At 51.0% G+C, this 26,071-nt stretch overlaps 2 protein-coding genes across 2 annotated transcripts; both read right to left on the minus strand.

Annotated features, from left to right (window-relative positions):
- Nucleotides 1-1,792: 1,792 nt before the first annotated feature.
- TMEM11 (transmembrane protein 11) lies at nucleotides 1,793-10,864 on the minus strand. The gene is made up of 2 exons (XM_032989029.2): nucleotides 10,755-10,864; nucleotides 1,793-2,717 (listed from the first exon to the last, which is right to left on the minus strand). Exons 1-2 carry the CDS (start codon nucleotides 10,817-10,819, stop codon nucleotides 2,201-2,203), a joined length of 582 nt encoding a protein of 193 aa, XP_032844920.2. The 5' UTR covers nucleotides 10,820-10,864; the 3' UTR covers nucleotides 1,793-2,200.
- Nucleotides 10,865-13,599: 2,735 nt separating this feature from the next.
- Nucleotides 13,600-26,071, minus strand: NATD1 (N-acetyltransferase domain containing 1). The gene is made up of 3 exons (XM_042798762.1): nucleotides 25,834-26,071; nucleotides 17,857-17,975; nucleotides 13,600-17,064 (listed from the first exon to the last, which is right to left on the minus strand). The coding sequence occupies exons 1-3, from the start codon at nucleotides 25,928-25,930 to the stop codon at nucleotides 16,948-16,950; spliced, it is 333 nt and encodes a 110-aa protein (XP_042654696.1). The 5' UTR covers nucleotides 25,931-26,071; the 3' UTR covers nucleotides 13,600-16,947.

Below are 26,071 nucleotides of genomic sequence, written 5' to 3' on the forward strand. Positions count from 1 at the left end.
TTATTTTTAACTCGAGTCTTCAATGCAAGCCACATGTCTAGGGAGCCTACCCAGGGTGAGTTCTTCTGCCAGAGTGATTGTTCCAGGCAAGGGAAAGCTTAACACAAAAATTGCCAAAGCCACAGAGGTTTGGTGAAGCAAAGGAACTAGCAGCCCTGACGATTACTCTGCATTGATTAAAACAAGAAGAGAAATGTCTTTTGTGTGGCTAGCACAAGGATATTTCAGGGTGTTCTGCAGCAATAAAGTACGTATTAGCTACGGCACATCTGCCACTAGTTTAAAATTCATCCAGGAGACGGGACCTTAGAAACAAACATCAGGCCTCGGGAGGCATCCTGCTCAGCAGTCTTGGCCTAACCACAGAAAGATGAAGTAGATGTGTTTCTTCCCCTCCTCTCTGCCAAGGCAACTGTACATTGTTGCTATAAATAGAGACGCTCTGGATCACAGCTTCTTTTAACCTTGGAGAGAGACAACTCGGCCACTGTACCAGCAAAAGAGGCAAAGGGCTGCCGCCACCTAGAAATGTCTCGATGCCACTGGAGTTTCCTCCAGCCCATGCGCCTGCTCAGGTGGTAAAAGTACTTGCTCAGAGTTCCCAGCAAACCTCATTTGCCCAGTACACACATGACTGGGATGTACACTCTGCTCCCACAAAAGCTGCATCAGCAGAAAAGCACAACTTGGAACTGCGGCCAGAAAAGCCTGCTGCAGTCGGGAGGCAAGGAGGAGATCTTGGTGCCTGCTGTTGCAATTTCAAAAGATAAAGATAGAACTACCGAATTTGGTTTCTGAACTCATGAGACTCCCTTCCAAGGTCAGTGCTTCAGCTGTGGAGGTCAGGCTGCAAGTACTGCTGAAGCAAGCAGTACACCTGTGTGCTGGCAGTTTTTATTACATGGCTTTGCTCTTGCGTTCACATCGTAACACTTGAAGCGGTGCCAAGCTGGCCTTACAAATGCAAGCCACACCTAATTTTCCATCTGGTAGGAGGAGATTATAGAAAGCAAGCCCCCATCTTTAAAAAGTAACTGGCAAGATCTAGCAAAACAGTAAATACTTCCCATTCTAAGAACGAGATTCTGACAGTTTTGAGCTAAAAGATGAATTAATGCACAAGAGTGAATTCTAAAATTTCAGAGAGCACAGTTACAAGATACAATCACGTGGATGCCTTGCAGCAGCAGCCGGCAGCTCCAGAATGCGTGTTCCAAGCAAGAGCAGTGGAATTGTGCAGTCGGGGCACGGCTGTAGCGGTAACAAAAGCACAAAGACAAGGCAGCTGGACTCCCACCTCAGCAGCGCTCAGCTGCACGTGGCACAACACGTTTCAGCGGAGGGGTGTCCACGTTAGAAAGAACTTGTACAGGAACGGAGCAGAAGGTGTTTGTAGATGGCAACTTACAGTGTTACCTCCACTGTGCAGAGCAGTAATGGCTGGAGGCGGCAGGGCAGCAGAGGATTTGGACACCTTTAGCTCCAGCCATCAATGTTTAAGCAATTGCCAAAAAGATCTAAAAACTGGGATAACAAATAAGTGTCTTCCAAGAAACACAACTAGTCAAGCAAGAGGGAAAGCAACACTCTACAAGTATTCCTTCAACAGATGGCTGCTGTGAAGTAACAAGGGCGGGCGCTGCTGCCATGTGCAACGGACAAGAGGAATGAGGTCTGCATGGAGGCCTGCATAAATAATTATCACTGCTGAAGTTCTCATCGCAAAGCCTCCATCCCCTGGAAGCACACTATAAAAGGGAACTATGATAACAGTAACAAGAGAGCAAAAGGATTTGAAATTCTCATCCTTTAATGGTCAATGATAACTTCTGGCTGGTTCTGTGTAATACAATTAAACAATATACTTAAATGTTTCCAAGAAAAAAAAAAAAAAAAAAAAAAAAAAAAAAAGAAGCTCTCACACCCCCTCTTTCTATAGCTTTCTTTCATCGACATTCCTCTGCTGGATTGGACTCCCATGGCCTAACATACACCTCTCAAATCACCACACATCCACATCTTAAGTGTAACGAAGAACTGAAAAACCTTGGTGCACCAGTGATGTGTTATTTTAAAAATAACAGCTCTATTAAACCAAATCCTTCCCAGTCTCCACTGCTTCTCAAAGAGGAAAAACAAAATGTTACTGTGGGAGTCTTAATACACTTGTCTTTGTGAGTTTCTCTCTTCCCTGCTGAAGTCATACAGCATAGAGTTCATAGATCTTCTTTACACAGTACACCAGGGCGGCGAGTGCTATCGTGTTATGCAGTCTCTTTCTGTGCAGGTCGTCCTTCCTCACCAGCACCACCGGAGTGGAGGAGGTGAGCGTATGCAGGGGCAGGCGGGAAAGTTTATAGGCGTCGTACTCTACTTGGTACTTGCAACAGGGATCGAATTGCCAAGAGATACCATAAAGGGTGCAGCAAGCCACGCTCAGCACACCAGCAGGCAGGGAGATGTAGTGAGAATAATCTACTGGAAGTGCCAGAGGGGTGAAGAGGCAGGTGGTGCCCGCGAGCACGGCCGTCTTGTGCAGGCAGTTCCCGACAGTGATCCAGCGGGCCGTCTCGTCCCCAATGCGAGTGGGCTCTATCACTATGTATTTGTACTGCGCTTCCAGGGCCTGCTCCAGCTCATACTCAAACTGGTCCTGAGCGTTCTCTCCATTGTAGATCTCATGGACAATGTAACAGTCCGTGGAGGACAAGGTGACCCTGTTAATAGGAAACACAGAATTAAAACTACAGAGCTTTAAGGCAGACTTTTCACCCACCCAGCTGTGAGGAAAGAAAAATGCCTAAAGTGAAGGCAACCCCTCACGGTCAGTCACTGCCTCTATTCAACAACAAGCAGCTTTTTCAACTCAAGATTCATTTCACATCAGCTAGATGTGCCTGCTGTACGTGAAATCATCCCAAAATAAGGCAACATATTCTTCCTTACCTGTTCCTAACATGGAGGAGCTAGAACATTTTGGGAAAGTAGGGTCTTGTTAACAATCCTGATATGGTTCCTCCCACTGATACCCGAGCAGCTTCTCTCGGGATAGTGGAAGTATCACACCTGAGTGACCACACTACATCAATGAATGACCTAAGGAGTTTTCACAGAAAATAAAACTAGCAGCTCATCCATCAAGAGGGCAAGTTGCACTGGAAGGTTTAAAGAGAGGAAGCATCTTCAGATGGATGTGTTTGATTTCTCCCCACAGTAAAACTACCTCCTTGCCACTGATGCAGCTTGCTATTTAGTCCTTCATAGTAAATCCAACCTAGTAAATCCATAGTAAATCCACGACGGATGGCCAAGAAACACTGCTGGAAACGAGGGGGAAAAAGGCAGCAGAGCACTCTGATACAGGACTGTTCACTCCCTCTTCTGAAATAGGATGCAGCAAAGCAAGAAAGTAACATATTTTTAACCCAGGCAGGCTTTAACAGTAAAGAACGAACTGCTCGCTTTACCTTGGAGTGTGCTCCCTGACAGGGGATTCACAAGACTTGCACATCCCCCATTTGAGAGGCAGCTTTTAGGTACCTGAAGTCACATCAATTCCCACCGTCCCTCCACCCTCTTCACACACATCACCTCAGCTGCAGCTACATTAATGTAACAGACTGCTAAGAAAGAGGATGATGACTGCCTGCACTGAGAAAGGGTAAAAACTTATCCACTACAACAAGGCAAAATTCTCCCTTCTAAGCAGAAGAAATAACTATTTCTGACATACTTGTGCTTAACCAGAACAAAACTAAGCATGTGGCCTCTCAAGGATAAAAATATCTAGCAGATTCCTTTAGCAGAAGGAGAACAAATCGCATACATATTTGACCTAATCACAGCAGACAAAAAAAACCTCATCCCAACATCATTTAGCCCTTCCCAATACTGGGAGGCAAGGCACTGCTGAGATGAAGAATGCAACTAGCACTTTTTGCTCGATGAATACAATGGTACTTATGTGCATGAACTGGAAAATAAGGGAGAAAAATACACATTCACAAGCTGCTGTTTTACCAGACATCACGCTTACTGTGCAGCTCCATTCATGCTGCAAAGGGTATCGTGCAGTGGCCATCTGTAATCAAGCATATTGTTAAATTACAAGCTGTTGCCAGAAGTAGGTGCTTTTGTGAACAACAGCAAACATCTCAAACAGCAGGACCCAAGATGCACCAGCCTCTCTCAAAACAGAGTAATAAGCAGTTTCATTAAAAGTCTGGCCAGAATTTATATAACCTGCATGGAAAACTCAACTTACAACCTAGTTATTGAGTTCTCTGCAGTGCATTTCCCCCTTGGCCTGTTCATGGGTAGAAAGGAAAACAGAAATCCACCTGAATGCTGTGTATGCCAGAGGCATCTTTAAGGCCATCTTCCTGTCAGCCATTGTTTGGAAAATTATGCTTAACTCTTTCAGCACAGGATGTGGTAGGCTCTGATGTTCTGTAGTAAACTGGCAAGTATCTGAAGAAAAATCCTGAAGGGCAGCACCTATAGAAAAATTTTACAGGGCACTATATCTCTAATATAGTTAAATACTAGCTAACATTAAGGAATTTCTAACGAACTAGTTAACCAGGTGTTACACTGATACATTAAGGACACAGCTGATAATGGTTTCTGCCAAGGGATTTTTTTCTTGATGACAACTGTTCCAAGTGCAGCTTATTCCAAGTCAAAAATTGCAATTTCATTACAGAAGACATGCTGAGACTTAAGGCAACTCCAACTTAAAACACCACCAATGACTATGTGAAACCACTTGCTAAAGCATAATGACTTCAGGGAAAAGCTCTTGCTGAAAGGCATTTTCATGCCAAAAGCTGACCCAGTGCCAACACAGCCCTCCAGACAAAATTAGTATTTCCTACCAAGAAGCCTTTTCATTGTTTTGTAACACCTAGGAACATGCAGCGTGGCTCTGCAAAAGAGAAGCTGAATCCAAATTCAACTATGAACTCTGCAGAGGCTTAGAAATAGCACAATAGCCTCGTCACCCTAGGACCTCCCTGCTATCACTGGGAAAACAACGGTGAAGCAAGCCCATTTCTTCTCTGCCTGTACAAGAGCCATGGGGAACTGGGCTTCTAACCACAGGAATTAAGCCAAGTAACTACATTACATGGGACTTCTCCACGCTCAGCATCAGGACAGGTGGCACTAACCTATCTACTTCGTTTCTCCTTGCTCAGATCTTGCCTGGTCTTCCCTCTGAATATCCCATTTTTCCTTTCACCACAGTGTGTGCACACAGAGACATACCACAAGCAAAAGCCACCTGTCAGAGAGCAGGAATCCAAAAGACTTTGGCCAGAGGCAGTACTGTCCATCTCTTCTGGAGTCTTTTGGCTTGCCAGGCTCTGGGGCTTTATAACAATGAAATCAAGAAAAGCACAATCCTCCTAAGCCAAAACAAACAGATCTTAAAATATGTTTTGTTGTAAAAACTCACTGGGAAATAATCTGCACAAAGGCTTCATTCCTGATAGAGCCTGGCACCTTAACTATGCTGTTTCTCCAAATTAGTCCTCTAATATGGAAGTAAATCTCTGTCACAGTGCTGAAGCTGCAAATGGCAAAATGGGCAACCCAAAAAACAAAAGACAAAGAATGAAAAATTAGCTGCTCAAACAATAGGACACATGAAGAGTCAGCAACGCAAGCAGAAAGTCTCCACTTCTGTTACAGAGGGAGTGGGGTTTATCACATATTATTTTCACACAAGAACTGGCTGCCCCTGGAGGATGAACGCTGAAAAGTGGTTTGTTTTCAGATGATACAGAAAGAGACACAGATGAGATATGTGGGCTTGAAAATGTTTTTAGATCTTGTTGGCATGCAGAGTAGGCCCGAGGACCTCAATCCAGAGAGGCGATCTCTCCTGACACAGCCTTTCAATTGAACACAGCAGCTGCACACGAACAAATCCAGTCAAAGCAACTGGATTTGCTCAAACACTGGAGGCTATGGAGTTTGCCTTTTGGAACTTGTCCCCCAACCCCCAGCAATGACAAACAAAAATATAGAGCTATGCAATCAACTCCAAGCTGGCATCCACTGGTTATAAAGTATAAAAAAAAAAGATTATATAAAATCCATTTTACTTAAAAGAATAGTAAATAACCAGTGTTGAAGAGGACCTAGTTCCAGAAACTGTAAATCACTGCCACATGTTCAGAAGCCCAGCATACAGACAGACCAGAACCTAAAACCAGTTGTTAATATTATTCAGTGAAGTGATTTTCCAAGACCTGTCTTCCCACCCCCAAAAAGAGGGCTCAGTTAAAAAGTTGTACAGCTGTTCTGGATCTTATATTCAAAAAGTTTATTCTACTGCAGCTTCATGCATTCTGTACTTGAGAATTTTTAAATGTCTAATTCCTGGTGCCAACTGCATGCATAGATGGGGGAATGTGACAGTGCTCTCAACTATTCAACACAGCAAGGTGAATACAATGTAAAATCATCAGTGTAAAATTTACATATTGCCAAAATTATAGATAAGGAATCAGTTGTTAACAGAGCTACCATGAGCAGGAGGGGCAGAAGTATCTGTTTTAGCTATAGGGCAAGCTTCAAATTACATTTGGATTATCTTCCTAACATGGGAATATCAAAGAGCACCAGGAGAGAGGTGCTGCAGGGGCTGAACAATAGCAACTCCAGCAGTTTCCCAGTTACAGTGCTCAGAGCAGCTCCATTTCTCCGTCTCCAGCTCAGAAGCAGTCTCCTAGCTGCCTCTTGAGAACAGCAGCCTGTCTGTTAAATATAAGGTTCAACTGAATAGTCTGTATGGATGAACAAATAAATACCCTTCTAAGGAAGAGGCATAATGCCAGTCAATGTGAAAAGACCTTTGGTTTTGTCAGGTGCCAACTGGGAAAAAGAGAAACAAATGAACAAGAGTCCTGAAAACAGTGCAGATGACAACATCCTGGAAGAAGCCCCAGCATCCTTCTACCACTGTCCACTTGCATGGGAAAATGTCGGAGCCTCATCAGCGTGCAGCCCTCAGCCTAAAGGTGTTTCTCAATCTGCCAGAGAGACTTTTGGTGAGGGGTTCAAGTCGTCCAACTATCTCAGTTCTGCAAAACGTTCAGAATCACAGTTAGAAACAACCTCATTCTGCACAAAGCACAGGTACAGTTCTGTGCAAAAAAAAATTCTTCCAAAACCCCTCCTACAACATGTAGGACAAGTTTGGTTGCTTTGTCATTTTCGTTTGTGTGGTTTTGTTTTTTAAAGAATGTTCCTGGACATCAGTATTGCTCAGAGCATCAACATACGTTCAGATTAACTGTAAATGAGGACCAGTCTGATTACCAGTTAAAAAAAATAAGGAAGAAGAGGCTTGCAGCAGTGTGATGACACCTGTCACAAGCAGCACACACACACACACAAAATCTAGTTTAGCAGTGCAACAGAGGGACTTTGTGCAAGTGAACTGCAGAAAAAGGACATTATGGATGGCCAAAGCACAGTGTCTGGAGTCATTATTAGCATCTCAGACAAGCTTGAGTAACTCAATAAAGTCAAGGCATGACAAATTAAATAACTAAACTTCCCCCACATAAATCCTTATTGAAATGTAATTTAATTTCAAGATTAAGGAATGAGCTATGGTCTGGCTTTAATTTTCTGTGAAAATATTCCACCTCGAAGTCATATTCAACAGTGTATTTTCCTACTCAGAAGAGCTCCAGGGTATCGTGTATGGAAAGTACTAATACATCTGAGCTTAACGACCTGAAGACTTGTTTCTCTGCTGAACATCGACACGATCTACCAGTCTCAGGCCATCAGCCACAGCTGTCAGGCCTGTGGCTTCTTAAAGGCCATTTACAACAGGTTGTCAATACATTAAAGTGGGGGAAGAATGAGGAAGCTGTAGCAATAAAGCAAGACTTCTGTTCAAAAGATGTAACTTAAATCCAAATAGGAAAGAGAACAGAATATAGGTGAGATCTTCAAGCAGCCTCGCAAGGGAAGACAACACTAAGGAAAACATCACCAGACCATAACAAAAAACTCCAGCCACCAGAGCAAAAAGAGGTGTCAATTTTAAGTCATCTAATGATTAGCCAGGCTAATGGAAACAGGTCAATCATTGCTGTAAGCAAACAGAGTACCAGAAATCTGAGCAGTGCAGGTAGCGAAAGGAGAGACCTCTTTAAGGGCACAGAGAAACCAGTACAAGCAGTGGTGATGACATTAAAGCTGTTCTTTCTAGAGTTTGTTAGAACATCTCCCGGGGGAACAAATGGCATTCTGTCTTCTGTTCTGGCGGTCATCATGCTGAATTTTATACAAAAACACTAAGTACAATTCAGTGTCTGTTCTGTATAAAAAAGTTGTTTTGGTCTACAGATTAACAATTCCCTTTAGACAGTCTCCATTAAAGAGTCTATCCAGAATGAAGAAAAACAAATATTTAGTTGGTTCTTTTCAGTGTTTTGGGTTATTTTGTTTAACCTTATTACCACCAGAGCGCCAGCTGGAGTTCACAGACAACATCCTTTGAAATTAATGTCTTTACATTTAGTCCTATTGAGGAACGCACTTTCTTACCAATTACAGACCTCTTTGTATCAATAACATTGTTTATGAAGGAATACAGTCCCTACAGATAAGAGTTGCTGGACTTTTTTTTTTTTTTTTTAATGAAAGCTGGTCTAGTCTAATAGCAGACAGTGTTTTATTCACTCCTGAGTCTCCTCACACCACCTCCCAACACACAGATGCCTTTTAGACTAGCTGGCTGACAACTATAAAACTCCCTGAAGCAGCTCATTTATGAAGAAAACTGGATTAGCAAATTCAGTTCAGAGAAATGCGTCTTTGGACAAGAATCCTGCCCAGTGTAAGAAAACTGCATTCACCATATAAAAAGCATATGTCATCATTTGATGACATCAGGTCTGTCAGCACTGCCTTTTACACAACTGGCATTGCCAGCAGCCAAACAAGATCAGTAGGTGTGAATGAGGATTACACACCAACGGAGAGAGGCAGAGGCCCAGTCATATCTAGCTCCAACTCTGCAACTACAAGAAGTTGTACCTAGCTGACATCACCCAACACCTATCAGAAGTATGATCTTCCATCACGCTTGTACAAGATGGCATCTAAAAGAACCACTAGCTTTTGATAGGGATTGTGAAATGCTGATCAGTGGTGCATCTGCTGTTCTGTTATGTTGCTTCTGTGCTTTCTTATACTTAGCTAGATGCTCCCACTGGCAAAGGAAAAATTATCACATGCAGCAGGTTCATGAAGTAACTTGTGTTTATGAATAAGTATTTTTGATCATAACATCAAGAGTAATCGTAGGTTAAAAAATGCACCCCAAACTACAATTAGATTATTGTACAGTTCACAGATTAAACTACAAGGTAACAACTCACTTTTAAGTCCATGTCAATTTTCACCCTGGTAGAATGATTTTCACTCAAGTGCTCTTTTCCATATTTCCCTAACTTTTTTTTTTTTTTCTTATGCTGGGAGGACAGGTCTACCACATGAAAACAACACACCTCATGTGCTCAGCGCCAGGGCAGATGCCAGCACTGGGTGCAGACAGCTTTACCACTGTGCCACTGAGCTCTGTGGTATTCTTAGTTGTTTATATAGACTCCACTGATGCAGTAATTCCATCAGCTCTTCCAGTTCAATTACTTTTAAACTCCCTGAACACAGACAACATTCCTGCAATTTATATTAGCGCCAGAATTTCAAGGGCTACTTGTGGCTGGCTCTCCTTGGCTATGTAGATTCAACACCATCAAAAAGAGTACTGTTGAATTACAACAAGGGAACAAAATGAAGCAATAGCCACAGCAAAAATTAAATGAGATATCAGAGTCTGTAGGTAAGGCGGCAGGACAAAAGAAAACTTCTCGCAATAAAAATGCAGCAGTTTTCAGCAGCTGCTGGTTACATCAGTCAGCCCTGGGGCAAAACAGGAAAAATGCCAACATAAAGAAATACAGGATTTAACTAGACGTTTTAAGTAGGTAAAGAACTGTGCATACAGATTCTGAAGTAGCTCAACAGGATTTTCCTCTGTCTCTTTTTCCTGTTTTAAAGTTATGGTGATTTCCAAACTTCTACAGCTACTCTGTGGGTACTTCCAGCACATCCTAGCCGCTCCTCCGTCCTGACAGAGGCAAAGAGAGAGCGTTACAGAGCTCTCTGCGAGCGCCGAGGCGGCGACCGCCGCCCGCCTCACCCTCGCCATCCCCCCCGCTCCTCCAAACCCCGGATCGGGGGGAGAGCGGCGGCTCCGCGCTGACCCCCGGAGCGGCCGGGACCGCCGCGGCCGCCCACAGGAGGAGGTCACCCTGCAGAACTCGTCGGTGCCCTTACCACCTTTATAAATAGCCGCGGAAGGAGCCTCCCCAGGGCTGGCCCTCCTCCCCCCCGGCCTCGCATCCCCGCGGCGGGAAGGGCCGCGGCCGCCGCCGCCGCCCTGAGGGGCCGCGATGACCTTCCCCGGCCCCCGACCCGCTCCTCGGCCCCTTCCCCGCACCCGCCCACAGCGGGAAACCGCCGGTCCCGGCGGCCTCCGCCGCCCCAGCCCCACCTCAGCGGGGGCAGCGTCCCGCCCGGCCACGCTCCCCTCAGCTGGGCCCCCGCCCTTGCCCCGGGGTCGCGGGGAGCCCCGGGCGGCTGCAGACCACCTCTTCCCGCTCCCCGCCTGCCCGTGACGCCCCGGCAGCCCCACACCTCCCACCCCCGCCGCGACCCACCTCTCCCGGCCGCCACCGCTGTTGGTGCTGCCGGGGCCAGCGCGCCTCCTTCCCCACGCCGCCATCTTGGAGACACTCGGCTCGCAAATGTCTCCGCCAACGCACCGCGGGCCTGCCGCGCTGCCCGACGGGAAACGTAGTGCGCGGGGGAGGCCGGAATCGCTCGGCGGACGGGGGGGGTTGGCGCCGGCGTGGACTACAACTCCCAAAGTGCCCCGCGCCACCACCCGCCCGCGGGAGGCCCTGGGACGCGTAGTCCTTTCGGCGGGCGTGGGGCCGGGCGGGAACGCCGAGGCCGCGTCCCGTCACCGGCGGCCGGCCAGAGCAGTCCCCGGCCCTTGCCTCGGTCCCTGCTCCCGGTTCCTTCCACCGGCAGCGGGAAGAGCGTCGCGGCGAGTCCCGGCCTGCCCCGCGGCCCCGCCATGAGGGAGGGGTGCGGCCTCCGCCGCGGGCGAAGAGGCCTGGTCCGGGCTGTGGAAGTGGCTGTAGAGAGGGGCAGGGTGGGCCCTTGCTGGGGGTTAGCAGCCCTCCGCAGCCTGAGCGTCACCTTGTTTTCCTGCTCGAAAAGAAACAGGCGATTTATGTCTGCAGGCAGAGGCGGGATGGAGGACCTCCTCAGAGCAGCACCTCCCTGGGGAAGAGGGACTGCGCTTTGCAGGGGTAAATTCAGCCTCCTTAATTCTGAAAGAGGAGCAGGGAATGGGGAGCCTCCACCACTCTGCACCTCTGAGGAGTAAGATTATAGCCAAACACTTCACTAGAAAATGAAATGCAGGTTTGCCACTGCCACAGGTTTCCCAGCTCCTCTTGATCCAGCATTAGTCGATGATGGTTTTGTGGGGGTGTCCCAGGTCCCACCCTGTCCTCAGCCCCTGGGCCACCCTCCAGCACAGCAGGGTCACCCAAGGAGACCTGTGCCAGGGTGCTTGGATGGCCTGTCTCCAGGGCCCTCTCCAGCTCCCAGTTCTGACTCCTCCCAGAAGAGGAGCCTTTTTCTCAGGAATTAGTTTTCCCTTAACAAACAGCAGCTCCCTGCTCTGCAGCCTCCCCTTTCTTGGAGATACGCTGCACTGCCAGCTGTCCTCTGCTCCCAGCACCCGTCAGAGAGCACAACTACCCCTCCTCCAGCCTGGCAGTGCGCGTCAGAAGAGAGCTGCGCTGTCTTTGCATCTCCCATTCCTAGAAAAAGCCTCTTTTTGACAACATTATTTCCGAGTGATGTAATGTAACTAAAGAGGACAAACCCATGGCTGCCTCCGCCTTCCCAGGCATCGCGACGCTGCTCTTCCAGACTGCAGGGCTCTCCTGCACCCCTGCTTTCTCAGCCATGATCTGGGGCTCAGCTGTTTGAGCGGAGGCAAACAGTGCATTTGCACGAACAAGAGGCGTTTGGGAAGCGTGCCCAGCCTGGCAGAGCGCATGGCCGAGCGGCGGCATTGCTGGGACAGGCCGGAGCATCGGACTGTCTGGAATGTGGAATGTAAACAGAGCGTGTTACCAGCAACAGCCCAACTCCGTGCTATAACACAAACCTACCGCGCTTCTCTTAGGAGCAGCAAAACCCACGCTCCTGCCTGCTCAAATTGCAGCCCAGGGGCCACTTGTCACGTTGGATCAAATCATAACTGTAAGTAAGCTATGCCCCTTCTCCCCACCACCACCCCAGCCCTGGCATTTTCAGCTGTTAAAACTTCAGCCTCTGTAGCTTGCACCCAGCTTCGGGAAGCGAAGTAAACACACTGCTGGGAGCCCAAGCGCTGGAAACTCAGGCTGTGCTCCCAGGGCTGAGGAGCGCTGGCCCTGGGAGGGAAGCGCCTTGTGTTCCTCTGAGTCACCTTCCCACCCGCCTTGCTCTGGACAAGCACAGCAGGGAACGGCTCCACTGGCTGGCTATTTAAATGTTTTCATGCCTTAATGTTTTCAAACAACTTAAACCAACAAACACAAGCATTGAGTGCTTGCTCATGAGAAGCTGCATTTGCAGGACGACAACTGAAGACTGGCCTGAAATCTCAGGGTAGGACTGGTGAGCATGAGCAGGGACAGATCAGCTGACAAAGGAGAAGAACCACCTGTGAGCCCACTCACCCCAAGCTCTACAGAGTCATCAGGTGAGCCAGCTCGATGACCCAAAATAAAATTCAATAGCTTCAGCCCCTGCGTCCCTGTTCATTTGCAATGGGAGTGTGCCAGTCTCGCCTGGGATCTGGCTCCAAGGTGCTCTGTGATGGGAAAAGGGTGATGCAGGTAGTGTCCATGTTAGCTGATGAAAAGACACAAATAGCTGTCTGCAAGTCACAGGGAGCCACGGCCAACACCAGGTCTGGGACTGACTCCTTTGTCCTGAACTTAGCAAGGGTCTTCCAGACCCTCCATCATCCTCATCACCTGGATGGGGTTCTTCTTGCAGGAGATCCTCTTCCTCATGATGGAGAGAAGTAGCATTGTCTCAATTTTTTGGAAGGGAAGGTTAGGCAGCAGGAAAGCAGATGCTAAGTACACCAACATGCAGATCTGCCAGCACCTGCCTTCTCTCTCTCCTTCTCCAAGATGCTGACAGATGCATGGTAGCTCCTGTCAAAGAGATTTGGTAGAGGATGTGTTTTTTGGGGATGAGAAAAAGACCGTTTACATTTATGTAGAAAATTAGTGTGCAACAAGACAGCAAAAAATCACACCTTGGATGTAAACTGGAGAACAGTTGTTTGACAGGACCTGTGAAACAGGCTGTCTGACAAAGTGACCCAGCCCAGCAGTGACAGAACTGGGGATGCCCGAGGTCCCCTGGTTCCGCGGACACCTCCTCCTGCCTCCCACCGAGCACGGCACAGTGAACCACTGCGGGTCAGTTATGCCACACTTTTTATTGTATTGTATTCCATGCATTACGTTCATGTTTTATAGTATGACAGAGGGAGGGATAAAGATAAATGTTAGACATAAACAGAAGAAAAAAGGTCATTTGTAACAGGTCCTGAGAAGGAAAGGCACATTGTAACCACTGAATTCAACAGAATGGAAACCTTGGACAGAGGAAGACAATGCTGGAAAGTGGAAGAGGGAGGGGGTGTTTCAAGTTGGGTGATGTGGAAGCAGCTTTGACAGCAATCTGCATTTTCCCCACCCACCAAGGTCTGTAGTTCAAAGGGGTTTGGGGACCTCAATATTCAACCAAACCACTTCCACACTTTTGTTGCCAGAGAGTGTCCAGGATCCCCAACTCCTCCAGGCTTAGTCAGCACCAAGGGGCAGCACCGGACTCCAAGCTCCTTCCTGCAGAGCCCAGCTAGGAAAGGGCAGCTGGTGGAGAGGCAGGAAGAAGGGCTGCCCAACACTGAGGGACTCCAAACCATCTCCTGCCTGGCAGTGCCTGATCACAGAAGCACCGCGGACCGTGGCATTGCTGGTGACCTGCGGGTATTGCTATTCGCCAACATCAAAGACCACAGGGAAGGGGAAGGCTGGGGCTGAGGAGGGGTGCAGCAGTGAAACGGTTGGCACAGACACTGGCACATGTCTCCGTCAGGTCAAACACCGGAGGGATTGTAGCACCTCAAAGGGAAGCAGCAGCAAAACCATGTGCTGTGCCTGATTTAAGGCAGCAATCACCACTTGTGATCCAGCGCCGGGAAGCACGAGGTTCCTGCCACAGCAGCACAAAGGGCTCCAGAGCCAGGCTTGGACGCTGGGACACTGCCAGTGCAGCGACCAAAGCACACCCTCCAGCGAGCCACACTTATGCAGCAGACATGATGGGGTACTTCTGGGAACTGTCACACAGTGGAGATGAGCACAAAACCAGGGCAGAGACTTGCAGCTCTGGGCTCATGCTATTGCTCCCACGAGGCAACCAGGCACACATCTCTAAGCACCCAGCCTCGCTGTGACAAAGATATGATGGTGTCTTATCTTGGCTTGCAAGAGACAAGACAGTTCAGCTTCACCTTGGAACCAAGAGCTGGGATGGTTCTGTCATCACTTGGCTGTAACAGAGCCAGCCTTGCTCCTGTAACTAGATGTCGAAGTGTGTTTTGCATGTTAAAGAGTGAATATTTAGCAGCCCAGATTTCTTCTTGAGCCCCTTTTCTTTAGTTTGTTACCTGTGACCCTTTTCCCAGTCCCTCTAAGCCATCCTGAAGGACACAGCCAGGCTGAAATAAGCAGCAAGGAGGGCAGAAATGCAAGGCAGCGGCAGGGCTGAGCCCGATGCCTTTCCTGAGCAGCACAGGCTGGAGATGGGTCTGCCGCCAGGCACAGGTCCCTCCGCAGGCGGGTGGTGGACACGGGCAGGGCAGGGATGGAGTTTGGGAGGTTTTACTCAAGCCTGTGGGCAGAGGACTGTGTTATGTCAGCGGTGGGCAGCCCCAAAGCACAGGCAGGCAGCAGGGCTTCACCTCGAGCTGGTGGCCAGGAGGAACAGCTCAGGGCCTCCCTGGCCGAGGTCAGGCACAGGGTCTCCATCTCTGACCAACCCAACCTGGAGAGAAGGTTGTAGGAGCTTTTGCCTTTGCTGCCATGGACTGTGCTCTGGGAGAGGGCTGAGCTGCCTTTTGGCTGTGGCACAGATTGTAAACTTTAGTCCCTGCTGAGAGATAAGATAGGTCTGGATTTAGCCTCCAGGTGAAAGGCTCTTTATCTTGCTCTGCCTGGCTGCAGCCCCCAGCAGCTGATTAGGGCTGGTGTACCAGCAGCACCATCTCCCGCAACACAACCCAGCTCTGGGACACTGCAAAATCCCAAGAGCTCAGGGGAAGATGCTCTGGGGTCTAGCTCAGGCCCTGGAAAACCTGAGCAAGGCAGGACGGGCAGCAAGCCAGCACCAGGCAGTGCCCTGCTGACACGGTGTTACCTCTACATCCGACTGTGGCAACGCTGAGCTCTGTTACGGGATCATCATCCGTGGAGGTAACAGCATGACACGAGGGTGTTCCTGCTGCTGGCTGAGGACCCCACGATGCTGCCAGCACCCTGGGATTGGAGCTGTGAGGAGGCCAGTGAGTAGAAGGGTAATGCCCTGAGCCAGGGCTTCTTTCCAAAGGCTGCAAGGAGAAGCAATAAGCATCCACGCAGAGGCAGGTGGCTCTAGCACTGAGCCCTGGAGACAGGTCAGGAGCAGGCACCGGAGGCCTCATCCCCGTTGTTCTCAGGATGTGATGACAGCTCAGGCCTTACGATCCAGGGCAGAGAGAGGAGTGCAGAGCTGGAGTCGAGGGAGATGGGGGGGAGCCTTCCTCTTCAGCTGCAGAAAACCACCCTGGTCCCTGCAAAAGCATGCGATGTCCCCTCATTGCATAGGCCAGGGATAGCTGTGGGGACTGGTGCTCTTCTCCTGAGCAGGCTGTGTCCACACCAGCACGGTCAACACCGACAGCAGGGAGCAGAGACAGGAACGACAGCCAATGACCCTGCGGGGATGCCATGCTGGGGCTACGTACAGAAGGCTGGGCAGGAGCTGGCATCTCCAGGGAGCAGCATCTGCAACTCAGCCCCCTTTCTTCCTCTGCACACTCATGCTGCATAAGCTCTGCCGCAGCCCCTGCGGCTGAAGCCTGATCCTCACAAGGCTCCTGTCTCTAGGCTCAAAGGTGTCACCGTCCCAGTGTCTCCACAGCAAAGCCACCAAGGTGTCACCATGGCCCACATGTTCTCATCCGTGCCCTACATGGGCTTGGGCAAAGCTCAGCACCCAATAGATGCTGCAGGGGATGAACCTGCCATGGGGCCGGGGCTCCTCCAGCACCTCCCTCTGTCCCACAAGGCTTAATAATCCACAGCATCTCCTCCAGCTGCCAGGAGGAAAGGGGGGCTGGTACCCTGTGACCATCCCTAACCAACATCCCCCAGCCAGTTCACAGCTGTCGCCAAGCAGAGGGGAGAGGATGAGGTGTAAAGCGAGTCATTCCCTGGTCTTCTGATGGAATTTGGTGAAAAAATCATCCTCTTCCAACCCCTGGCTTGGGAAGAGCACCAGGGGGGCACCACATGTGCCCGGAGCCAGCCTGGCCCAAGGGCCATAGCCATACTCACACGTGGGCAGAGAGGAGGAGGTTGTGCCCACACTCGTGCACCACAGGGATGCGCTTTAAAGAATGGGAATTGTGAGTGTAGGAGGGGGGTTTCCTGAGACCGCAGAGAAGCAAAGGCCGCGTTGAACAGTCAGGGACAGGCGTGCTGGTGTCAGAACAGTCCTGCCTTAAGGCTGCAAGTGTTCCAGGTACTGCGGCAGCGGGTTCTCCTTGACGTATTTCTGAATGTACCAGCACGTCAGGTGAGCTTTCAGGTCCTCCTCCACCACGAAGTCCAGGGCTGCCTGCAACCAACCGGAGAGGACAGATGGGTTACAACCAGCACCCCCATCCCACAAGATCCTCTGAAGCCCCCACAGGGATCCGGACTCCTGTACCCCACACACAGCTGGGGAAAGCAGCAGGTTGCCCTCACATACGCCCTGTGCGAGGCAGGGGGGAAAAAAAAGAGGAGACCACAGTCATCCTGCTACAGCCTCCACAGTGCCACAGGGTCCCCAGTTTAACCAGAGGTGTGTGGGGATCACACCCCGCCAAGTAACCCTCAAAACATCCAGCCTGGTAGATGCTGCACTGCAGGTGACCCAGCCACATCACAAAAAGGCCACCTTTGTCACCCATTTGCCCTGGCTTATGGGGCCAGGGAGCAGCTGTAACCCCAAAGCATCACCCCACAGTCCTCCCCCACCACTCCACTCGCAGCTCCTCGGCTCTCCCTGTATGGCTGCAGGCCTCAAAAGCAGGGCCTGAGACAGGAAACAGGCTCAAAAGTGTCTTGAAGTTTTGAGGTGAGGGGGTCTGGCCCCCAGAAAAGGCACTGCATTGGTCCCTGCGTGGTGGGCATGAGGAAGAAAGGGCCGAGCGCCTGGACGTGCTGGCACTCCCCCAGCTCCTCTCACTGCCAGAAACAGGAATATCTGACCATGGATTTCCATCTGCCCTGCCAGCCAACCCTGTCTCCCGTGGGAGCAGGGATGGTTCCCGTGGGGCACACGTGCAACCCCAGTGAGATGGGGCCTCATTTCAGCCAGGGTCTCTAGCCGCAGCTGGGACAGTGACAGCTTCTGGGGCCGTACCTTCGCGAGGTGCTTGGCTATTCCTCTCCCTCGATAGGCATCTGGTACTTCCGTGTGCTGCAAGTCCACGATCCTCTTCCCCACATATTCGTAGAGCAGCACCGCCTTGTCATGGCAACCTGAGGGATGTGAGAGAAGGGTGAGGCTTGGGACACCCCCGGGGAGCTCCAGGCTCGCGGCCCGCTGTCGGATGGGGCTGTTCAGTGGGGAGCCCACAGCTGGGGCTGGGCGACAGGCAGCTTTGGGACTGCTACAACAGCCCTTGCACCCGTGGGAACGGCTGTGCTGCTCGGTGGGAGATTTTGCTTTCAGCGACACTCAGATGTCCTCGCTGGTCCTCCCATCTGATTGGTCTTTCCAAGCCCCTGGATCAAGGGCAAGTTTTCTACCCAGACCTGAATCGCCGATATGCTAACACAAGACATTTAGGGTAGGAAAGCAGCCGGTGGGAGAGGTGAGACATGTTGATGGGGAGAGAGGGCAAAAAGAGGAGCGGGAAGAACAGGACAAAGTTGGCCCAGGTAACAACCAATTCCTTTCTCCCTACAGCACAGAGTTTTTTGATGTGGAATATAAAACAGGACAAGATTTCTTGGCCTAGTGTTGCAGCATCTCGATAGACACATTTTGGGGAAGATGCTGGGAGACATGAATCCCACAAACACACAGGGAAGTGCACACAGGCGTGCAAAGGGGCCTGTGCACACACATTTACATGCACACATGCACACAGGCTTCCTGTTACAACACCCTGAGCTTTCTCACAGCAGTTCAGTTACAAGAAAAAAAAGAAGTTTCAGCACACATGTAAATCAGAGGAGAGCTAATAACACCCCTCTGGCTTCATCTGCAGAACCTGAGCTTCTGTCCTCAATGCAAAAGCAAACATTTCAATTCTAGAGGGTTTCTGTATTTAAAAGTGAGTTTCAGAAATACAAGCTTCCAGTCAAAGAGACAAGCTCAATTAAAGCAATGAAAACCCTTCCTTTCCCTCCAATAACTGTTGGAGGGTGAAGGGCTGCAAGGTTCACCTGCATTTACTATACACTTTAGCTGAGCTCAATATGCTTTATTTTATTGCATTACAGCTGACAACTCCAGCCCAGTTTGCCTTAACCAGGCATTTGAGAGGCACTAGAAATGAGCCCATTTGAATTTTGTGCTTCAAGAGAAGCAGCTCAAGTTTTTGTTCCTGCCCCTTTCAGGCAGAGACTCAATCCTCCTACGGTGGATGGAAACCTTTGCATTTCCAGCCTCAGTTTATTCCTGCTGGTTCTACCCGCCAACATTATTCTTGTGCCAACATTATTCTTGGGTGGACATAAATCATTTCCCTCCTTGCCATCCCCCCTGCATATTTAGAGGCATCAGTCCTGTCCCCCCTCTGCCTCTAGCTCACCAAAAAGCTAAGCCCTTTTAGTCTCCCTACAGATCCCAGATCCCCCTGCTCTGTCTCAGGACCGAGGGTTTGGGGTGAACTGCTGGGATGGACAGAGGTAATGGGGTGAGGAAAAGGCTGAAGGGGTGCTCGCCTCTTCGCCATTACCAGGACCAGTGCATATGAGATCCTATAGCCCCATCTTACAGTCTCTGTATATCTTTGTGCGGGGAAAAAAAAAAAAAAAAAAAAAAAGAATAACTGCAGTATTTCCCTGTGTGGATCCAGGCACCCTAAAAAAACCAAGAGCCAAGGGAGCAGCTGCAAGCCCAGCCCTTCCCCAGTAGCACAGACTAGTTTCACTCCAGAGAAAGCCCACCCAGGTCAGGGCACAGGCAAAGCCGGGTGCCCTCGCCCTTGAATCAGAAGTGACATGTTTGGTGGCAGCTCTTAGAGGTGCCATTGGCAGAGCTGGCAGCACCAAAGGCTGTAAAATGCTTTTATAACAGTGGCTTTCACATGCTGCAGCCTTTCCACTCTGCCCTCCTCCCGAGCCAAACCTTTCCATAGATTCTGCCTGAAGTTCAAAATTAAATCCTTCTTTAAGTGATGGCAGAGCAAAAGATTGTTTTGTTTTGTTTTTTTTTTTAAATATACATCTATATATTATGTTTATAGAGAATGAGCTATATAGAATATCACCCACAAAAATGCATTTTAAAGCAGAAGGTGATGCAGTGTTTGAAGAATCTCAGATCCACCCTGGACATGCTTTCCCTCGATATTCACTGTATCACAGTAGCACCACAAAACCCCAGCTAGGACAGGAGCTGCAGGGTGCCACCGGCATATAGAAAAACACACACAGAGCCCAAAGGATTTTATAACCAGGTCTGCAGAGAAAGCCAGTGCTGTGGGAGACCGGTCCCAGTTCAGAAAAGCATGCCTGTTCAGCCAAGTACATAAATGCATCTGTATGTGCTCACCTTGGTGATGGGACCCTGAGCTACCTAGCACATGAAATCAGGGACACTAGTGCCACAGGGTTTGGTGTGGGCCCTGCAGGTGATACCAATGGTTTCGGATGAAATTGCTGCCGTGTCCCCACTCGTGCACAGCCCCCAGACTGGACTGGGCTAAACTGAGCATCTCCCAGTCCCTCATCTCCAGCTCCCTGCTGCAGTATGGTGGGTGATGCAGAGCCACAAACCAAGCATGCAGATTGCAAGACTTGCTGATGCAGGGGGATAGCCTGAGGTGAGTGGTGATGCTTAAAGGACACCACAAATACCATCTCCAACCTGTCCGGGCAAGAATGTACCAAGCCAAACCTGTAAGCTGGGCACAGGTAAACACACAGGACTGCATCACCATGGAAGCTGGAGATGGGAAAAAGCCCTGATCAACAAAGGAGAGACAAGCCAGGATCCAAATGGATTTGTGAGACAGCATCCCACCTAGATTCTCATGCTGTCGGGCTGTGCGCTGGTGGCAGCCCTGCCTCCGCAGCAATGCCAGCTCATGGCACAGGTTCTGCAGGAACAGCCTCTCCTGGAGGTCGAGATCCTTCTTCCTCTGCTGAGCAAGGCTGAAGGTGGCCAATGGCTCACAAAGGGAGGGGAAGGACTGGCTGGCAGGAAAGCCTGTTTCCTTCAAAAACAGCTGCTCTGCACATCCTCTCCACACCACCCTCACAGGGCCTAGAACCTCTGGGAAAAGCAGGGTAAAGCAGACTGTACCCCCAAAATCAGGACTGTTCTTGGGGTCTCCATGAGCAGCTCCAGGCATAACCCTCATTATCCCATCAAAAAGCCTCTCCAGGGCTGGAGGGAGGAGATAGGGGAACAGAGGCACCTCACTGAGATATGATGCTAGAAGAAGCCAGCCTTGCTGCTACGTGGTACCTTGGTCACAGGGGGCTGCTCCCAGCAAAGGGAGCGTTGCAAAGCTGGGGGTGCTGGAAGCAGCATTGACCCCTCACAGGAGGGGCCCAGCCTCAGCTTGTTGCAATCCCCTGCGAAGAAGGGGCACGCAAGCAGAAACCGCACCAAAACATGGCACAGGAGGGACACCGCATGCCGACCTCCTGCCTGTCTCATCCTCTCAGACTTTGGGGCAGGGATTTTATCAGCCTGCACAGACAGACCTTGGCAAAACAAGCTCAGGACTTGGCTGGCCTGAGTAGTGCCCCATGAGCCTGATCATGATGCTTGGACTTGCAGACACTCCCCTGTGCAGCGCCTTGGCTTCGAGGTCACCGCAAGCGAGGAAGTCTGAGTCAATGCAAATCAGCACGACAAGAAAGAGGAGCAAGAGGAGGCTGCACGATGAAAATGGCAGCAATGGCAGCACAGCTGGTCCTCAGCCCTCCCTCCCTTGAATCGCAGGGTACACGGGGAAGGAGAAGCTTTGCTGGGGAGGTGGGTGAGGAACCAGGTCTAAACTTGCTCTCCACGGCGGGTTTCCACTGGGACCAGTGGCACAGAGTTTCCACCCAAGCAGGGTGGATGGCTTTGGGCAGCAGACAAGGTCCCTGCACCGCGGGCTCAGCTGCACTGCCAGACAGAAGTCCCCAGGCCAAGCAGCTTGTGAGCCTCGGGGGAACAAGTAGCAAGCCCGGCCTCAGCCCCAAACTGAGGAAGGGACAGGGTGGGCATCCGGGAGGACACTGGCACCCCACTCCAGCCTGTCCTTCGCTGACTCCCTCTCCTGGGGCACACGCAGTACCTGCCCAGTAAGGGGATGCTACAGCACCAGCAGCACAGCAAGACCCATCCCTCCAGCCCAAGGCCTTCTCCCTGTCCCTCTGAGTTGGCCCCAGCCCACAATACACCATTGGGTGCCTGGGACCGGAGCAGGGCATGGGCCTGGTGAGGGCTGGCTGCCTGCAGGGCAATTTCTGTGCTCATCAGCCTTTGGAAGCAGCCCCTGAGCTCCAGCCTCCTTGGGGCACTGCTGCAAAGCCATTCCCCGAGAGCAAGGAGTGGGAGAACAGACGCCAGCCCCATTTCCCACTCTCAGACCCAGGAAAGCCGAGGCAGGCGGCAGCTGGGCTCTTCTGGCTGCTGAGCCAAAAGGTGGCCACTGAAAACTGTGTGTGGGGCAAGCCGAAAGGACAAGACATCCCAAGGAGCTCGTGCATCCCAAGCCACAGCTCACTGCACGCCGCGGGCTGGTCTTGCTCCCCAAGGAGCCACTGGCATGTTACTACAGAGAGAAAACACTGACGGAGCTGAGCAGAGGCGGTGCAACCATCACGGAGGGGCCTCGCTCACAGGAGCGGTGGCAGGGAGGGGGGGGGGCACTCTGGTTTGAAGCAGTTTCCTGTTTAGGAGCTCTCTCAAGATGACTGCGGCACGGGAGAAGAGCGAGGTCTTCTTGATGCAGAGTCCAGCAACCAGATCCCTTCATCCCCACTGCAAACTCAGCAGTTTTCCCCTCCTGGAGAGCATCTGCCTCAGCAGGGAGGAAAACACCAAGGCACAACCTGCTCCACTTTTCCTAATAAGCCCGAGCCTGGGCTCCTGACAAGGAGCTCCCGAGAGTCAGATCAGCAGCGGGCAAAGCAGGAGCTTCGAGCCACTGGATCCTGCCCAAACCCAGCTGGGGAGTTGGGAGGTTTGGGAAGCGTGGCTTGCTGCACCCACGCACTGAACGAACAGGAGTGCGGGTGTGCAGGAAGCTTGCGCATCCATCCCAGAGGAACTGGAGCTGTTCAGTGCATGCAGTCTGCCCACCTCCTGACTGCAGAGCCTGAGGGGTTTGATGGGCATCAAGAAGTCCAAGAGACCACTTCTAAAAGTGCTGTTCCCCTGCCTCAATCAGCTGGACTCATCAGCCAACTACTTTGGGGGCAGATGTGTGGGGGGTCTCTTTGGGTTTCTTGTTTTGACCCGGACTTTTATCTTGGATCCAAAAGAAAAACCCCAACTATTCCTGACAAAACCAGACTATACAATTCCCATGGAAGTTTTTAGCTTTGACAAATTGATGTTTTCCAACGCAGTTGCTGCATGGGGAGGCTTCTGGCTAGCTTGTGCTGTTAGTCACATCTTAACTGATTAGAAATCCAGTTGGGCTTCTTTCTACCTTCCTCTCAGAGGGATAATGAAGCTTGGTGAGGTCTGGTTATAATCAGCTTTACTTTCACCTTCTCAATGCTTCTGCATTTGGGATGCAAGGAAAAATGGAATGTGTTAAAGTGAAGCAGATGCCATGTGCAGCAATGAAGGGAACAATGAGCAGAAAAGGGAAAGAGAGAGTAACCTAGAAAACACCAAATGCAGTTTATCTTTCTCGTGTGAGGAGGGAGTCCCAACACAAGGTTACGTGGGAGCACAGAGGCAAACACAGGACGATGCTGAAAAACACTTTCACAATTAGTTCACAGCTTTCAGTGTCCCAGGCCTCTTGTTACAGAGATTTCCATAAAAATATCACCACAGAAAGTTTTCTACCCAACATCACACTATTGTAAACCACCAAGCCATCAGCCCAGAGACCAGCTATTACTGGAGACAACCAAAGCCTGGCTCCTCGGTCCACAAGCCCGATGCACCTGTTTTTTCCCAAAGCCTCACCCACACCATTTCCAGAGACAAGCTGACCCTGGAGCCCACTGGCGAGCTGCAGGTTCACCCCACAGGCTGCTGTTCATCTCCATCACAGTGCAGTAACATGGGACAAAAGTGCTCTCAGCAACAGTCATGGGTCACGTTGATGCTAAAATCCATGCCTGACCTGTTTCTTGTCATTCCCCTGCGTGCAACAGGGAAAATCTGCTGGAGCATTCAGCACCACTGATGCTCATCATGCCAGGAGAGGGAGCGATGAAGAGAGCAGCCCAGGAAATAAACACCCTGCCACGCACTCCCACAGAGATGGTTATCTCCTGACCACCTTCCAGGGCTTGGCTGTTATCAGCACATGCCAAAGAAGGAGAGACGACGGATCACCCGCTCTGCATGGATGTTAGTCAGCCCAGTGGCAGGAATACCGTCACAGCAGGAATACCGTCACACCAGGACATTGCTCAGCTCAGCTTCCTTACGTGGTCAGTGCTGAATTCACAAAAAAGGGTTCAGCCTCCCCAAACTCCCATAAAAAAAAAAAAAAAAGAAACAAAACAAACAACCCAGGTCACAGGGATCTGCCTACAACCCTTGGGAAGGTCATGGTGGTCCCCTCCTGAAGCAGGAGGTTTTGTGCTGATTCACACACGACTCCCACCATGAGTCCCACAGTTGATTCTCCCACTCTTGAAGTTCACCCTCTCCAGATCCGACTCATCCCCACTCAGCCGCCAAACACTACTCAGCCCATGGCGTGGGTGGCAGAGGTTTTACTCAGCAAACCACGATAAAAAGATTACATTTCCCTAATAACTGTTGGCCCTCAGCTCTCCCCTCTCTTTTGTGCACGTACGAACTTTGCTGACCGCGACAACACCGCGTTACAGCTCTCGCGATGGTAGTAGGGACCCGTCACCTGAGACCTCGTTTGATCTCCCTCTCCTTGAAATAAGCAGTTGGTAAAATTGTTTTCTCCGCACCCAGCACACACGTCTCCTCCTTCCTTGCTCCACCACTGCTAAGCCTCCAGCCTGCACTTTGTAATTAGTGGTTGAAATGAAAATGGGGTGGGGGGAGGAAGACTCTAAAATAAAATCCAGACTATTCCTGTTGTTTTATTGAGAATGCCTCCTACAGTCTGTATATTTTCTGAACTACCCATTTTATTTTTTTTTTTTTTAAAAAAAGGCAATTACCCTGCAATTTCTGTAGGGCATCGAGGCGGCCTGTTTTTCCCCGAGTGGTTCTCAGCATGACAGACAGACAGGGAAGAGACATTTGGATCACTGAATATGTGGGATTAACCATTAAGAGGATGGCTGGAAAAGAATCGGCGTGCCATAGAGGAATTTTAGCGGCACCTACTTTATTGTTCACTTCACCTGATAATGCCACAGAGCTGGAGGTGGGGGGGGGGGGGGGGGGGTGTCACCACATCGCCAGACTCCACAGCCCCGGTCCCACGGGTGCTGACGGCAGCTTGGCTCTGTGTCTGGGGGTCCTCCTGAAGCACCCACAGCGCCGGGTTCCCGTGGGGCCATGCACACCCCCGAGAGGCTTCCCTGCAGGAACCCCGCCAGAAAAGCCACCCAGCAGCTCGTGCCACCCAGGCACGTCCCCAACACCGCCCTGGCGCACCACCTCCACGTTGTCCAAGGGTTGGGGGGGGGGGGGGGGAAAGGGGACAAGCATGTGCGTGTGTGTGTCCCCCAAAATCTGCCCACGCCAGCGTGAGGCTCCAAAAAAGACCCACAGGTCTCCCATGTCAAGATTTCAGAGGGGTTAGGATGGATTGGGGGGGGGGGGGGGGGGGGGGGAGGGGAGCAACAGGAACCAGGGGCACTGAGGAGGGTGCGGGGGGGGCTCAGAGAATATCGGGGGGCACGGGGGACCGTAGGTGCTGGGGGACACAGTGGCACGGGGGGAAATGGGGGGGGGTAGGACCCCCCTGAGGGGTAGAACTGTGGGGAAAGAGGAGCAGGGAGGGCACCGGAGGGGGGAGGGGGGCGCCAGACCCCCGCCTCTTACCGTTCAGCCGCACGGTGAACTGCCGCCGCTTCCGATCGTGCTCCACCTGGATGGGGCAGCCCTGCTCCAAGAGGCCGAGCGGTGCCGAGTGCGCCATGGCCGGGCCGGGCCCCGGACGGAACCCCTCAGTGAGGGGAGGAGGGGGGAGCGGCGGTAAAAGGGGGACGGGGCGGCGGGAAGGGGGGGGGGGGGGGGGGGGGGTAGAGGCGGGAACAGCGGGAACAGCGGCCGGGCCGGG

This window comes from Tyto alba, unplaced genomic scaffold (genome assembly GCF_018691265.1).
Source record: "Tyto alba isolate M040663 unplaced genomic scaffold, T.alba_DEE_v4.0 Super-Scaffold_28, whole genome shotgun sequence".
NCBI lineage: Eukaryota > Metazoa > Chordata > Aves > Strigiformes > Tytonidae > Tyto > Tyto alba.

What these genes read in the sequence shown, in the direction of transcription:
- TMEM11 (XM_032989029.2), bottom strand. Translation starts at nt 10,819, where the DNA reads ATGGCGGCGTGGGGAAGGAGGCGCGCTGGCCCCGGCAGCACCAACAGC. An exon ending in AGCGGTGGCGGCCGGGAGAG is followed by an intron (nt 2,718 to 10,754) that starts GTGGGTCGCGGC and finishes TCCTATTAACAG; the next exon opens with GGTCACCTTGTCCTCCACGG.
- NATD1 (XM_042798762.1), bottom strand. Translation starts at nt 25,930, where the DNA reads ATGGCGCACTCGGCACCGCTCGGCCTCTTGGAGCAGGGCTGCCCCATC. An exon ending in GTTCACCGTGCGGCTGAACG is followed by an intron (nt 17,976 to 25,833) that starts GTAAGAGGCGGG and finishes CACATCCCTCAG; the next exon opens with GTTGCCATGACAAGGCGGTG. An exon ending in TAGCCAAGCACCTCGCGAAG is followed by an intron (nt 17,065 to 17,856) that starts GTACGGCCCCAG and finishes GGTTGGTTGCAG; the next exon opens with GCAGCCCTGGACTTCGTGGT.